General features: G+C 33.0%; 2 protein-coding genes across 5 annotated transcripts; one reads left to right on the forward strand and one right to left on the reverse strand.

The window, feature by feature from the left end:
• The first annotated feature begins 657 nt into the window (after positions 1–657).
• On the forward strand, positions 658–1,659 carry LOC123922586. Its single transcript, XM_045975287.1, has one exon. The coding sequence runs from the start codon at positions 658–660 to the stop codon at positions 1,657–1,659; it is 1,002 nt and encodes a 333-aa protein (XP_045831243.1).
• Positions 1,660–1,834: 175 nt separating this feature from the next.
• On the reverse strand, positions 1,835–13,500 carry LOC123920716. Of its 4 annotated transcripts, none has more exons than XM_045973021.1 (6): positions 13,308–13,396; positions 11,487–11,560; positions 10,106–11,401; positions 9,916–9,990; positions 2,243–2,351; positions 1,835–2,056 (listed from the first exon to the last, which is right to left on the reverse strand). In XM_045973021.1, the coding sequence occupies exons 3-6, from the start codon at positions 10,156–10,158 to the stop codon at positions 1,922–1,924; spliced, it is 372 nt and encodes a 123-aa protein (XP_045828977.1). In that variant the 5' UTR covers positions 10,159–11,401; positions 11,487–11,560; positions 13,308–13,396; the 3' UTR covers positions 1,835–1,921. The 4 variants fall into 4 exon arrangements, 2 of the variants coding, with proteins under 2 accessions (XP_045828977.1, XP_045828978.1); XR_006813744.1 differs by lacking the exons at positions 1,835–2,056; positions 2,243–2,351 and adding an exon at positions 8,195–9,577 and having other exon boundaries at positions 10,106–10,167; positions 10,274–11,401; positions 11,492–11,560; positions 13,308–13,500; XR_006813743.1 differs by lacking the exons at positions 1,835–2,056; positions 2,243–2,351 and adding an exon at positions 9,082–9,577 and having other exon boundaries at positions 10,106–10,167; positions 10,274–11,401; positions 11,492–13,048; positions 13,308–13,493.
• Between the last annotated feature and the right edge of the window lie 3,175 nt (positions 13,501–16,675).

The following is a 16,675-nucleotide window of genomic DNA, read 5'->3' on the forward strand; positions in this document are numbered from 1 at the left end:
TTTTAACACAAGTAAAGATATTTTCAAATCATTTATTGCCAATCAGCATTTATTAGCAACGGTAAAAAAAAATTGCACATATAGCAGACACTTATAAATACATACTATAACATTGCATTACTACATACGGGTACCTTCCTTTTTGCTTCTTGCACTATTAATACACACCATCATAAAAGGTAATTAGTTTTTGCTTCTTTCTTTGTTTTGTATGAATTTTTGTATTTAATGAAATGCTTTTTTATTTGTTATTAATGGAGGTTGATTGAATGTTTTGTGTGAATCTTTATGTTAAATTAAGTTTGTTTTTGTTTTTTATTTTTGACAAAATTTTCATTTTAAAGTTGAACAACCTTCTTCAAATGTTAATAATGTGACGTTGATATTAGGGTTTATAAATTCATCTCTCTTTCTCTTAATTAGTATGCTATATTTTCTATATATTTTATTAAGATCATGGTTTTATTTATCTGTTTTCAAAAAAGATATATTGTTGTTGTTTATGAAAAATGTGTTAAAGATTTAATTACATAATATCAGACGAAGTTCTTTTTTACGTTATGTATGTAAACTATGTATCGGATGTTATAGGTTTATTTTTAATTTTCCATCAAGAAAATTTTGTTATTGATAATTTTTAATTTTAAATTTTTAGAAATGGGTCGTGGGAGTGGAAAAGTAACCTTGAAACACATTCAAGATGAGAAAGTTCGTAATTTAGCTTTCAATCAGAGAAGTAAAGGATTAACAAAAAAAGTATCTGAGTTTTCTAACAACTTTGAAGTTGAAGCTTTCTTAATTGTGTACGATGGTGATGGTGACGGTAAACCCATGACTTGGCCACAAGACCCCAGAACACTACGATCCATGCTTACAAAATATGAGCAACAAAAGAATGAGACAACTCCAACGAAATTTGAAGCGAAGGACTATTTTGCGAATAAGAAGAACGCGGTTGAAGCTGAGATATTGAGAGTGCGCAAAAAGATCACAAAGAACAAATATCCAACTTGGGGTAGATGTTTTAACAATTTGGAAGGGGAGCAACTCAAAGGTTTCATCAACTTTGTAGATGTCAAGATTCAGTGTTGTAATGAAAGAATTAACATGTTGAAAAATATGGAACAGAGTGATCAAACTAGTTTCAGGGAAAACACTGCTCATATGCCAGATAATGTTACCTCTCCACAAGCAAGCCAACCTGATGATACTCTGAAACAGCTTGTTAGTATTAATGACATGATGGATTTCACGGATGTTATAGAGTGGGATGATCCGATGCCTCAAAATAATGTTTTCTCCTCACATTCAAGTGAACTTAATGTCATGCATAGCATTCCTCAAATGCAACCTATCTCTGCTCCTTTGAAGTCAGTTGATAATATAAGTTTGCCTTCAACTTCATCAACAAATCAACTTGGTGAATTTGTGAAGTTAGATGATCTAATGGATAAATCTGATCAGGACTGGGCTAGTCAACTTGTGGATTTGGATGACTGGGCTGCTAATAAGCTAGATGATGATGATGTTGGTGATGGTATTGTGAATTGGTTAAGGCAACCTGATGTGTTCGAATGGCAAGATAATTCCTTTTCATCTGAAATTGAACAACAATGTGCAGCTTTGGATGTCTTTTCCCAATCAATATATGGATTTTAAATACACTTGTAGCTTGACCATATTTTTCCTTTTTCAGTTGTTGTCTTTAAAGTTATTGACAGTGACATGATATTTTCCTTTTTGTACACTTGTTTTAGTATTCTATGATTAGCCATATGATTATTCTGATGTCTTTATTTTAAATAAGCACTTGTTTTCAAAAGTATTTGTACAAAAGAGGAACATAGAAAGATATCTTCACCAAAACGCTTTATCATATAAAATCTACATCTGTTAGCAAATGTACATCATTCATATAATGTTAATTTGCATTCAAATTCACAGGAAAACCGCGCTTTGTAGGGAATCGGAGTGAATCGCTGAATTGTAACTCACTTGACTTAACTGCCTGAATATTAATGTAGTTGGAAGGGTCATTCTCTTGTATGACTACGACCTAACACAAAGTTTGTATGAAAACAGTTAGCATTGACAGTAAAACATACTCAGAGGTAATAATTTTAACAAATAAAAGTGATTGAATGTAAACTATATGTGTTAGTGTCATATCAGAAACCTGACAAAGGTTCAATCTAATACCGAACAGAGAATGTTTGCCGATCAAAATATAAGCAACATTCACCTTTAACTTGAATTTTGGAAATGGTTCGCAAGGGCATTCTTCCCTTGGATTCAAGCATAAGTCAAACTTTTTCACTATTAAACTTTTCCCACTTTTTCCCATTGAATGTCTGCAAAACAGGACGTATCAGTGAGTTTGACACTTGGGAAAAACTAGCCTTTTACAAGTCACCATTTCCGTAATAAATGCCAGAATATCATCAACTGCTAAACTAATTTTAATAAGATAACAAAAAGGGCAGAAAACAAGACAACAAGACCATTTTCAATGAGCAGCAGAATGATAAAAGAATATGCTAAAAAGCATTACTGAACCAAACCTCGGAAGAACGGAAAAAGAAGTGAGGGTGACAGCATGCTGATAAACTCATAACCGACATTGCATTGCATTTATTCTACAATTAAGGGGTAAATGATATCAGCCTCACAAATTATAAGAACTCCGGGGATCAAACAACAACTCAACAAGAAAAATAAATTGCTCATTAATTCAACAAGCACAACAAATACCTTAAAGTCAATTGGTATATAGAGAAAATCATAGGTGCCCTTGTGATATTCATCAATAGCAGCTAACAACATTTTTGAGGTATAAACAAAGTTATCATCTGGGCATCTAGTGAAAAAAGCAAAGTTATTAATAAACAAGCATTGATATGAGTTAATCGTTTATACTTATTTGCGATCTGTAGTCCTCGTATCTTCACCACTTTTGATTTTATCCAAGTCGAGCTGAAATAGCTTCTTGCTGTCAACTAGGCTGCCATTGTTATCGATCCTTCTACTCCTAACACGGTCAGATAAACTATCCATAGCAGTAGGTAGAAGTCCTGGATAAGGACTATTACTTAAAAACACAGGGCTAAGTATAAGAGAAGATCTCATGCTGAAGTTTGATGAACAATTATCAGGCATATTTCTTCGAATAGAAACACCGACATTACCGGAAATGCGGCATTAAGCATGTAATTTCCTTCATTGTTCCCTACACTCATCCCACTATATCCAACATTATTCATCAATGAAGTTTCAGATGACTTCAGGAAAAAACCGAAGTGCCTCTCAAATGGCAAACCTGATGGAGCAGAACCAACGTGATGATGGTGATGTTGCTGGGACGAACTGACAAAGGAATTGCTGACTTGAGTATGGGAAAGCATGCTCGTTCCATTCGATGTACTAAGGTGATGTCCCATGGATGGTCTTTGCCAAGCCAAAGGTTTCGAAACGCTTCCCATAATCATGAAAGTCGCATCCTGCACCATAATTCATTTTTTTAAGCACATTGACTTTCAAACTCATGAAAATAACTTAAATGTCTGAAACTGACAGCCTTACACTGAACATCTCCATGACCACATCAGATTCCCGATTACAGTCCCATATTTAAAAGAAGATCATATACTTAATTGCAGAAGGATAAAAAGAAAGATTATGTGAATCAATAATGTTACTAAGATGATTCAAACAAAGAGAATGAAACAGTAACCTTGCATTGGATTAAATATAAGATGAGCCAATTAAAGAAGATGAAATATTTAGTGGCAGATTTGGGCATAAGAGGTAAATTATCCTCAATAACATGAACAAGGGAGAAAGGGATCAAATTATCTTCTATCTTTGTGAGACAATTTTGAATCAACTCTAGTTCTGAAACAAATGCGAATGAAGAAAATTTGAGATTTCAAAAAAGAAAGAAACTCAATAAAAGTACAAAATTTGAGCCTACATGTCTCTATATTGATAATAACAAACTCAATAAATAATTTGCATCAGTAACACATTAGACTCATGAAACTTACAATAGACTCGATATGTGATTCAATCGTGTCCCTGGATAGCAAGAAAAGTCCTACTTAATACATCTCATGAAATTTGCATATATGATTTCATATAAGAGCACAAATATTAAAGATAAGATAAAAGGGCAAAAAATAAAACCACAAAGCCATCGGTTTTGCTTATTGAGAAATTTCCTCAAACACTTTGTGAGCGTTCACTTTCACAATAAATAAATTAAATCCAAAATATAAATGACATTCAAACCATTCCTTTTTTACTTCAAACAAAGAAATCGTTTAAATACATAAAAGAAATTTCTTCAAGAATTATCAAATCAAAGGATTGAGAATAAAGCAATTTTCATGAAAGTATAACATTCAAACCTGTGAGATGACAACACAGTCTTCATTCAAACCTGACTTTGTGAGGCAGGGGTATATGGGGATTCTTTGTATGAGGAGCTGACTCCATTTTTTTTTTTGTGAGCGAACTTGATTTATGTTTATTGGGATGGGTTTAATTGTGTTTTGTCTTCATGCATAAACAAATGTGGTGGGAAAATTCAAATATTTGAATTTTTGCTTTGTCATAACAATTTTTTTCCTTTCACCACAAGTTTAATCTTGTTCGGGGGACAATTCTGAAATCAAGTGGTTTCAGCCCCTACCAGTTGCAGTTGCGGAGGATCAAACCGTGGTCCTCCCTACAAAGTTCAGCGCTAATCATCACTGAATCAACTAATGATTGGTTGTCGCAACAATTTTTTTGATGTTTTCTCTTCAGGCCCCCAACGTATCTTTTATACCGAAAAATCCAAATTTTCCCTTGATAAAAACATCGGTTCGCACAAACCTAAATTTTTTCTAATTCAAATTATGGAAAAATTCGGTTAACAGAAATTGAATTTTTTTTCAACCGAAGTTTTTACTAAAGGGCAAAAAAGTGAAATCCGGAGGGAAAAAAACCATTGGAGGCCTAAACAGAAAACATCCCATTTTTTACTTAAGTTAAATGTGAGGTGTTAGCTTAATTTGGTAAAAGAGTTTAAGATTGAACTATTGAAGTGATTATTTGGCAGTATAGGTGAATTAAAGTAGAGAGAAATTAAGACGAGAGAGATTGAAGAAAAAGTAAGATTTCTTCTGCTTGGCATAGCAGAAAAACGGGCGAGATTGGCCTAAAAATACGTGGGCACCACCTATGTTTTTTTTTCTCAGCTGATTTGCGAAGAAATAGCGGAGAGAAGCATTTTTTGCATGCTTCATAAAATGACATATTTGATGACATGATATGTCTTTTATTTCAACTTTTATTTATTTAATCACTTGGATAAATATTACCATATAATATAGGTAATTAATTTTAGGGTTTATAGTCGATTTTAGGTTTTTTTTGGCCGATTTTAGCCTTTCGACCAATTTTTTGGGTTTTTGGCCGATTTTAGGATGTATAGGTTTTTTGGCCGATTTTAGGTTTTCGGCCAATTTTTTTGTGTTTATGGCCGGTTTTTTCGATTTTAGAGTTTTTGGCCGATTTTAGGTTTTTCGGCCAATTTTTTGGGTTTAGGGTCGATTTTAGGTTTTTCGGCCGATTTTTTTGGTTTTCGGTTGATTTTAGTGTTTATAGTCGATTTTAGGTTTTTCGGCCGATTTCAGGGTTTATAGTCGATTTTAGGTTTTTTTTGCCGATTTTAGGTTTGCGGCCGAGTTTTTGGGTTTATGGTTGATTTTAGATTTTTTTGCCGATCTATTGGGTTTTCGGCCAATTTTAGGGTTTATAGTCGATTTTAGGTTTTTTTTTGCCGATTTTAGGTTTTCGGCCTAGTTTTTTGGGTTTAGGGTCGATTTTAGATTTTTTGGCCGATGTTTTGGGTTTTCGGCCAATTTTACGATTATATTCAATTTTATAGTTTTTGGCCGATTTTAGGTTTTTCGGCCAATTTTTTGGGTTTAGTGTCGATTTTAGTGTTTATAGTCAATTTTAGGTTTTTGGCCGATATTTTTGGGTTAGGTTTATTTTATGTTTTTTGTCCGGTTTTAAGGTTCAAGTCAGGTTTAGGGTCGATTTTAAATTGTTCTACTGATTTTTGGGTTATAGTCGGGTTTAGGGTCGGTTTTACGTTTTCGTTCGATTTTATGGTTTTTTACCAATTTCGGAGCTCCGACGTTGACTCATTCTAAAATACAGTTTTTTTTAAGTTATTAAATATTTAAAAATTCAATTTTTTTCAAATATTAATATATTATATTTAATTCAAATTAAACACATGAGAATTGTCATTTCTCTCTAATTAGGTGTATTTTAAAATTCCTCATTTTTGCAAGGAACAAATCCTTTTCAAAATACTTTGAATTTCACAAATGAATAAACTTATGTACAGTTCCATATACACAAATTTTACTGTGCTAGATACATTGGGAAAGTTATTTTTATTTAAAAACATTTTTCGTTTTCTTTTTTTAATTAAAAATATAAATAACTACCTTTTTGTGAGAGGAACAGGAAAAACAGCATCTAAAGAAATGCATATAAGTTTTAACTCAAATCATTTTAATTCCCTCAAATCATTATTTTCCCTCATTAAAATCATTCATCAAAACACCCTTTATAGAGAAGGAAACCATTATGCCGACAACTCTTAATCTATGTCATTGAGTATGAATAGATGCCTTAATTGTATGCTAATAGTGAAATCTATGTCATTTAGTATTTCCTACATTTATAGAGAAGGAAATCATTATGCCGAAAAATTTGAGGTTTACCCTTAACTGATCTTGCTCGGTGGGATATTGCTCTGAGTAGCATTCAAGAAAAAACATCCCATTTGACAACTCTTAATCAAGCCCCTTACTTAATGATATACTCCTTTCGGTCCTTTTTATAATGAACACTTTGAGAAAAAAATTAGTCATTTTTTTTTGGTGATATAATTGGTCATTTTTATAAGAAATTTTGACCAATTTTAAAAAGTTTTAAATGTTGAATTTCACTTATGCCTTTATTTATTATGAGAGAGAATATTAAAAATAAATAAATTAGTTGAATTAAGAGTAATTAAAGAAGGATATACATGAAATAAGTTTAAATTTATAAGAGTTTTAAATGAAAATAACTATTTATAATAAGTTTTTTTTGTGTGTGTTATTTTTTCAAAGTGTTCATTATAAAAAAGGACCGGAGGGTTAATCGGTAAAAAAAATCAAAAATTTCCAAAAAGTAAAGTGAGATCGTTTAAACCCAAATAAAAAGATTTTAAATTTAGTATAGATGTTTTGTTTTCGTAACATGATTTAGCATAGATATAATAACTATATTAATTAGTTCAATTAAAAGTAAAAAGTAATTTTTTTTAATAGAAAAAAATAGTAAATTTTTTTTGTCATTTGAACATGTGCACTAAGTGCACATAGTGCACATGTTAATATTTTCCAATCTTGTCTTGAAACACAAGTAAAGATATTTAGGAAAAGATTTATTGGCAACGGTAAAAATATCTTTATTACAATCAGCATTTATTAGCACATGTAAATATATCTTTTAACACTTATAAATACATAATCTAACACTGGCACTGCATTACTACATACGGGTACCTTCTTTTTTGCTTCTAGCATTATTAATACACACCATCATAAAAGGTAATAATTTTTTATACATGTTTTTTCTTTCTTTCTTTTTTTATGAATCTTTTGTATTTTATGAAATGCTTTTTTATTTGTTATTAATGGGCGTTGAATGACTGTTTAGTGTGAATCTTTATGTTAAATTAAGTTTTTGTTTTTTTTTACTACATTTTCATGTTAAAGTTGAACAACCTTCTTCAACTGTTAATAATGTGACATTGATATTATGGTTTATAAATTCATCTCTCTTTCTCTTAATTAGTATGCTATATTTTTTTATATATTTTATTAAGATCGTAGTTTTATTTACTGTTTTTGAAAAATATATATTGTTGTTGTTGCTTATGAATAATGTGTTAAAGATAATTACATGATATCAGACGAAGTTCTTTTTTATTGTTTATGTTATGTATGTAAACTATGTATTGAATGTTATAGGTTTATTTTTATTTTTCCATAAAGAAAATTTTGTTATTGATAATTTTTATTTTTAAATTTGTAGAAATGGGTCGTGGGAGTGGAAAAGTAACCTTGAAACACATTCAAAATGAGAAAGTTCGTACATCAGCTTTCAATCAGAGAAGTAAAGGATTAACAAAAAAAGTATCAGAGTTTTCTAACAACTTTGAAGTTGAAGCTTTCTTAATTGTGTACGGTGGTGATCGTGACGGTAAACCCATGACTTGGCCACAAGACCCCAGAACACTACGATCCATGCTTACAAAATATGAGCAACAAAAGAATGAGACAACTCCAACGAAATTTGAAGCGAAGGACTATTTTGCAAATAAGAAGAACGCGGTTGAAGCTGAGATATTGAGAGTGCGCAAAAAGATCACAAAGAACAAATATCCAACCTGGGGTAGATGTTTTAACAATTTGGAAGGGGAGCAACTCAAAGGTTTCATCAACTTTGTAGATCTCAAGATTCAGTGTTGTGACGAAAGAATTAACATGTTGAAAAATATGGAACAGAGTGATCAAACTAGTTTCAGGGAAAACACTGCTCATATGCCAGATAATGTTACCTCTCCACAAGCAAGCCAACCTGATGATACTCTGAAACAACTTGTTAGTATTAATGACATGATGGATTTCACGGATGTTAAGAGTGGGATGATCCAATGCCTCAAAATAATGTTTTCTCCTCACATTCAAGTGAACTTGATGACATGCATAGCATTCCTCAAATGCAAACTATCTCTGCTCCTTTGAAGTCACTTGATAATATTAATGACATTGTGGATTTCAGTGATGTTATAGAGTGGGATGATCTAATGCCTCAAAATAATGGTTTCTCCTCACATTCAAGTGAACTTAATGTCATGGATAGCATTCCTCAAATGCAACCTATCTCTGCTCCTTTGAAGTCACTTGATAATATAAGTTTGCCTTTAACTTCATCAACAAGTCAACTTGGTGAGTTTGTGAAGTTAGATGATCTAATGGATAAATCTGATCAGGACTGGGCTAGTCAACTTGTGGATTTGGATGACTGGGCTGCTAATAAGCTAGATGATGATGATGTTGGTGATGGTATTGTGAATTGGCTAAGGCAATCTCATGTGTTTTCCCAATCTATTTCCTTTTCATCTGAAATTGAACAACAATGTGCAGCTTTGGATATCTTTTCCCAATCAATATATGGATTTTAAATACATTTGTAGCTTGACCATATTTTTCCTTTTTCAATTGTTGTCTTTAAAGTTATTGACAGTGACATGATATTTTCCTTTTTGTACACTTTATGATATAAAGTCTACATCTGTTAGCAACTGTACATCATTCATATAATGTTAATTTGCATCCAAATTCACAGGAAAACCGCCCTTTGTAGGGAATACGAGTGAATCGCTGAATTGTAACTCACTTGACTTAACTGCCTGAATATTAATGTAGTTGGAAGGGTCATTCTCTTGTATGACTACGACCTAACACAAAGATTGTATGAACACAAATTTTGTATGAACACAGTTAGCATATGACAGTAAAACATACACATAGGTAACAATTTTAACAAATAAAAGTGATTGAATGTAAACTATATGTGTTAGTGTCATATCAAATACTGGACAGAGGCTTCAATCTAATACCGAACAGACAATGTTTTCCGATCAAAATATAAGCAAAATTCACCTTTTTCCGATCATCAACTACTAAACTAATTTTAATAAGATAACAAAAAAGGAAGAAAACAAGACAACAAGGCCATTTTCATTGAGCAGCAGAATGATAAAAGAATATGCTAAAAAACATTACTGAACCAAACCTCGGAAGAATGGAAAGAGAAGTGAGGGTGACAGCATGCTGATAAATGCATAACCGACATTGCATTGCATTTATTCTACAATTGAGTGGAAAAAGATATCAGCCTCACAAATTATAAGAACTCAGGGGATCAAACAACAACTCCACAAGAAAAATAAATAGCTCATTATTTCAACAAGCACAACAAATACCTTAAAGTCAATTGGTATATAGAGAAAATCATAGGTGCCCTTGTGATATTCATCGATAGCAGCTAACAACATTTTTGAGGTATAAACAAAGTTATCATCTGGGCATCTAGTGAAAAAAGCAAAGTTAATAGTAATAAACAAGCATTGATATGAGTTAATCGTTCATACTTATTTGCGATATTCTTTATCATCAATGTAGTCGTCATATCTTCACCACTTTGATCTTATCCAAGTCGAGCTGAAATAGCTTCTTGCTGTCATCCTGGCTGCCATTGTTATCGATCCTTCTACTCCTAACACGGTCAGATAAACTCTCCATAGTAGTAGGTAGAAGTCCTGGATAAGGACCATTACTTAGAAACACAGGGCTAAGTATAGAGAAGATCTCATGATGAAGTTTGATGAACAATTATCAGGCATATTTATTGGAATAGAAACACCGACATTACCAGAAACGCCAGCATTAAGCATGTAATTTCCATCATTGTACTCGAGACTCATTCCACTATAGCCAAAATTATTCATCAGTGAAGTTTCAGATGACTTGGGGAAAAAACCGAAGTGGCTCTCAAAAGGCAAACCTGATAGAGACGAACCAATGTGATGATGGTGATGCCGCTGGGACGAACTGACAATGGAATTCCTTTGAGTTGAGTATGGGAAAGCATGGCTCGTTTTAAGGTGATGTCCCATGGATGGTCTTTGCCAAACCGGTGCTTTGGTTTGCGCTGAAGATAAGTTTGGACTTCCCCATAGAAACTGTGGAGCATTGATTCAAGGTTTCCACTGAAGAACCATTTGATTTCGTGCACCAAACGAGGACAAAGTTCCACGATATTGACTTAATTTTGGCTCTGGAAGGGAATGTGTGTTGAAAGTAGATCCAGTAGATGAACTCAGTATTGGTAAATATGTGGTCTCTGTGACTACTCCTTCCTATATCCTTGCCAACTGCCAAGAGTTGTGGCCTTCCCTGTGTTAGATACCTGTGGTTGCAAAATTGAAGCTAATCCGGGTAAATTAGAGCGGGTTGTTGGGCTCATGATACTGGCAATGAACTCTACTCGACCGGGCTGCTGAACTGTAACCAACTAGTCAGAGTACCCTTGCGTACGCACGAGGAAAAATCTATTTTAAAGACTAAAATGACTATTTCCTCATTCATTATTTATTCCCGAAAAATAATATCAATAGACCAACAGAGACGTTCAGTGAAATGCACAGGGAGAAGATGAATTATAAATATTCATGAAAGCACACTTTCGATAAGCCGCCAATATTCATGAAAGTTGCATCCTGCATTATAAGAAATAAATTCATTTTTTCCAGCACATTGACTTTCAAACTGAAGAAAATAACTTAAATGTGTGAAACCGACAACCTTACACTGAACATCTCCATGGCCACATCAGATTTCCGATTACAGTCCCATATTTAAAAGAAGATCATACTTAACTGCAGAAGGATAAAAAGAAAAATTATGTGAATCAATAATGTTACTAAGACGATTCAAACAAAGAGAATGAAACAGATAACCTTACATTGGATTAAATATAAGATATTGAGCCAATTAAAGAAGATGGAATATTAAGTGGCAGATTTAGGCATAAGTGGTAAATTATCTTCACAAACATGAACAAGGTAGAAAGGGATCAAATTATCTTCTATCTTTGTGAGACAATTTTGAATCAACTCTAGTTCTGAAACAAATGCGAATGAAGAAAATTTGAGATTTCAAAAAAGAAAGAAACTCAATAATAAAAGTACAAAATTTGAGCCTACATGTCTCTATATTGATGACCTAAAATGTCAAAGGCAAGCCTTAATAACAAAGTTAATTTGGTTCCTTGATTAAACACATAAGCACTTGAATATCTAAGCATCATATTTCTTCTCTAGCCCATCTCATGTATTCCTATGCTCTTAATATCAATGTTCTAACATGATTTTCAGAAAACTACACATACTCCTAGGTTTCTTAACTTATTGATTTTTGGCTACACATTAAAATATTTGCCTAGATACTAACAAAAATTTATATCTTTCTTAACTCTTGAGCTGTTACAATACATAATAAATTCTTACCTTTTTCTGTTACAACATCAACATACTTTTGGCAATTTAAGCTATCTTTCAATTAGTACATAATAAAAAAAAATTGAACAGGCAAAGAAAGCATATATTAAAAAACCAAAATCCCCAATTACAAGATGTACTAAAGGGCAAATACAACAAGTTCTAACAACATTACATAAGGTTAGCAAAGCACCACACACCAAGACTGGTAGCTTAGCACAACCAATGCCAACACTACAAAATGCCAATCCCTGGTATCTAAAATTTAATAACACCACAAATAACAACAATTCCAAATAGCAACACTTATAATAGCCATTCCATTGTACTAAAACACGCCTCAATTGATAGTGCTTAAAATTTCAGCTCCACACGGATGGAATGAACTCTTGTCTAAAGCTGTTACAAACAGCACCACTACTAGCTGAGCCTTAGTAGATGAAACACTAAAACAGATGGTACTTAATACACTCTGCAGTTCACATGTAACCAAATTCTGATGACCATTGCTATTTCCTAAGACTGAGAATGAGTTAATTAGCGCGACTGACTCAGGATCCCGGCCTTGACACCAGAGCTCACAGAAAATACGCAACGAATAAAACTTCAACTGCAGCTCCGCAGCAACGGATCAAGAGTTTGGGATACAACCGGGGGATCGCACAAAGGAAAAGAATAATAATAAAACTCATTTCAATCCTAGACTATGCAAAAAACAGAAGACAGTAGTAATGTCATGATAGGTGAACCCCCATGGACTTATCCGAAAGACAGACGGTCCTTCGAAGCCTGAAAGCGATCTATTCCCTCTGATGAACCTTGAGCAGAACCAACCAGCTAGGAAAAGCAAAATAAGATTGATAGAACCTGCAACCCAAGCTATAAAACAATCGGTTTGGCATATTGAGACATTTCCTCAAACACTTTGTGAGCACTCACTTTCACAATAAAAAAATTAAATTCAAAATATAAATGACATACAAACCAATCCTTTTTTACTACAAACACAAAGTTATAATCGATAAAAACACATATCAAAAACAAAGAAATTGTTTAAATACATAAAAGAAATTAAATCAAAGGATTGAAAATAGAGCAATTTTCATGAAAGTATAAACATTCAAACCTGTGAGATGACAACACAGTCTTCATCCACAATTTAGCAACAGTGTTGTATGGGGATTCTGTGTATAAGGAGCTGACTCGATTTTTTTTACCGAACTGGATTTATGCTTATTGGGTATTTGGTTTGGGTTTAATTGTGTTTTGTGGTGGGAAAATTCAAATATTTGAATTTTTGCTTTGTCATAATAAATTTTTTTTTTCAATTTTTAGTCGTTATTTAACTATTCGCGTTTTAATTTTTCAAGTAGCAATATTTGTTAGACACCTTTTTAAAGATAAAATAATTTGATGTGACTTATTAAACATATAAGTGTAACTTATAATTTTTAATAATTTGTATTAGATAATTATGAAATTTGAATTATTAAAATATTAAAATGTTAATTTTTATAATAACTTTTTAACTAGTGTTTGGTACGGGTCCGGATAGTAGTTTCGCATGGCCTGTATGTTTGAAGTCTTCTTTTCCTTTTTGTTTCTGGCCTTCATACATTTATATATAAATATAATACGGACCTGGTAATGGCCAAAATCAAACCAAACTTGCAACACTTCAGGAAACAGTGTTGCTCCTCTTGAAATTTCCCAAACGGAAGTACACATTTCAAACAGAAAATATACTGCAACAATCGCATTCGCAGCCACAATCAATCTGAGCAATTTCATCAATCAATAAATAGAAATAGGTAATTAAAAAAACGGTCATGCTAAACAGTGCTCCGAGACACTAGTTAAGCATACTAAAAAAAAGAAACAAATAAAAAAATTAATGATGAGAGAGAATAACTTTTTACATATTAAAGCATTGAATACACAATTTACGAGATGAAATTTCCATATTTATATCCTTAACTAGTGCCTCGGGAGCACTGTTTAGCATTTTCCTTAAAAAAAAAAAAAAAGGTGCCGTAGTGGTACTAGTGTGAGGAGAATCAGATGTGTGAGAGGTGGTGAGCGCATGAAGACGGAGGAAGCGAGGGAGAATGAAAAAGTGGTGAGACAAAAAACGAGTATGAGTGAATTAAAATGGCGGAGTTTGTGTTCGGCCACAGTGGAGTGGAAACGAGGTGCTGGGGGTGAACGTTTATTGTCACCGGCGTTACGAAGTGGCTGAGGGGATCACATGGTGGTATCTTTTACAATTTGCAACATTCAGGATGTGCATCTTCTTGAGTCTCTAAATCTCCTATCGTTCTAATCTTTTTCTTTTTTTTTAGTTATCATGATATTGATATGAAGTTTTCACCGCCGTTAGTGATCATTAATCTTCACCGGGGAACATGTGGGACACACAAGGTGGATTCTCCTCTCCCAATCGAATTTTCTCCTTGCGCATAAGCCCGTAATCAAACCCCTAACCACATGCTTAAAGAGAAGAAGACTCTTGTCATTTGAATTAATTCAATATTGGTCGATCGCTCTAACATTTAGACAGCATCTAATAAGCTCATACATTTTCTCAAACATATTATGATCATCAGTCCACATTTAGACCATCAAACCAAATTCAAAAGCAATAGATGATGGAATTTTAAAGATAAGATATTTTAAAGATAAGCACATTTAGACTTCTTTTAAAAAAAATTATAATTTAAAAATGTTTGTGACTAAACGATGAAATGCTTCAAAGAGATAAGCTATTTAAATCAATTTTTCATTTGTGGCTTTGAGTGTAGTCTGGCAAGTGGACCAGTCTGTCGTTGAGTAATTAATAATTCACACTCTAGGTGTCTAGAATGAGTTCGTATTCACAAGGATCGTGCCAAAACTATTAGTTCGGTTTAGGAATTGATGCTATAAAAGTAAATTAAAATAAAAGACATTGCATTCACTTTGTTTGTTTGAAAGAGTTTTGAACCGTTGAAAATAAATAGCAATTAAAGTAAAGAGTAATTGGAAGTAAAGATTTGAGTTTGAGGTGAGAACAATGGTTAAGTACTTTTCAAATTCCTCCCCTTTATATGCTTGGTAATTGGTGCTATATCTGCTCACTATTTAGTTAATACCTGGTGATTAATTTCTATTAAGATAAGTTCAGTGCTACCATTCCTTATCTCTATTGCTCTTTGATTAAGGTTTAGTCAACCGCTGGTAAGTTTCCCCCTTGTTTTTATAGTATCTCTACCCTTAAGTTCAACGTTTAACAAGTTATGTTTTTATAGTATCTCTACCCTTGAATACAATGTTTAACAAGTTGTCACGTGTTCACTTACCTTGATTGATTAATCCTAATCATGCAGAATTTAACTATGTATAATTCTTAATCACAAACCTAACTTCAGATACTGAATTTAATGGTCTCATATTAGTTGGTTATATTATCTCTTTGATTCGGAGTCTTACATGTGTCACGGGATCCACTTCGACTCTAATTACTATCAAAATATGTGTACGTTCATATATGAAAGTGTATAAATAAACAGAGATAATAACTGAATAACAATTGTAAATAGTCTTGTTCGAACCAAATTACATGATCTCAAGCATTCCTAGGGGAGTTCATCTACTTGACCTAACCTAGAGGGATTTAGCTACTAAATACCATAATAATAAAAGAAAGAAAGAATAAGCATAAAGAAAAACCTTATGCCTTGAGAGCTACATAGCCCTCCTTTGCTCTTTAGAGGCTTATAGCTCTCTAAACTTTTGAATGAATAATTGTGAAGGAGGAGAGCTCTATTTATAGTTTTTAAGCTGAATTTGAACTTTTTCCTGCGACCCATCGTATCCATCGTAGCCATGATGGCGTTCAAATTCGCCTCATCATGGCCACAATGGGTCTTATCGTGGTACGATGAAAGTTTCGATTCAGATATTATTTGTTGTTAAACCTCCTTTCATCGTGCTGCGATCAATCGCATCGTGGGTACGATGAAATCAAGTTTGTTGCGCAGTTTGTTCTTCTCATCGTGGCCACGATGTAATCCATCGTCGCCATGATAGCGTCCATAATTAAATTTTTGCTTCAACAAGAAATTTGTAGCTCTTTGTCTTAGCTTTCTAACGCATGGTCACGGGCCTTGATCCGACAATCATAGCTCAAGTTATGGCGTTTTTGGTACGGTGTGGTATTTCTTCATCGTTCTACGATGACCATCCATCGTAAGTACGATGGCTTCTTCAATTTCTTCCTTTTCTGCCCCTTTTTGTGCATTTTCAACTTTTCTTCATTTTTAGTCAAGTAACTTCGTAACTTTAGGTATTTGCTTGCATTTGGTCTTCAATTGCTACTAAAACTACTAAAAATTATACTAAATAGTACCTAAAAACATCATATAATTTACTGTCATCAGACTTTTAAAAAAATATATATATTTTTTTAAAAAAATATAAAGGCTAAAACAAATGCACATGGTAAAAAAATTCTTT

This window comes from Trifolium pratense, linkage group LG4, assembly GCF_020283565.1.
Source record: "Trifolium pratense cultivar HEN17-A07 linkage group LG4, ARS_RC_1.1, whole genome shotgun sequence".
NCBI classification, from domain to species: domain Eukaryota; kingdom Viridiplantae; phylum Streptophyta; class Magnoliopsida; order Fabales; family Fabaceae; genus Trifolium; species Trifolium pratense.

What these genes read in the sequence shown, in the direction of transcription:
- LOC123922586 (XM_045975287.1), top strand. Translation starts at nt 658, where the DNA reads ATGGGTCGTGGGAGTGGAAAAGTAACCTTGAAACACATTCAAGATGAG.
- LOC123920716 (XM_045973021.1), bottom strand. Translation starts at nt 10,158, where the DNA reads ATGAATATCACAAGGGCACCTATGATTTTCTCTATATACCAATTGACT. An exon ending in TCTCTTTCCATTCTTCCGAG is followed by an intron (nt 2,352 to 9,915) that starts GTTTGGTTCAGT and finishes CCTGTTTTGCAG; the next exon opens with ACATTCAATGGGAAAAAGTG. An exon ending in TTCCAAAATTCAAGTTAAAG is followed by an intron (nt 2,057 to 2,242) that starts GTGAATGTTGCT and finishes ACTTTGTGTTAG; the next exon opens with GTCGTAGTCATACAAGAGAA.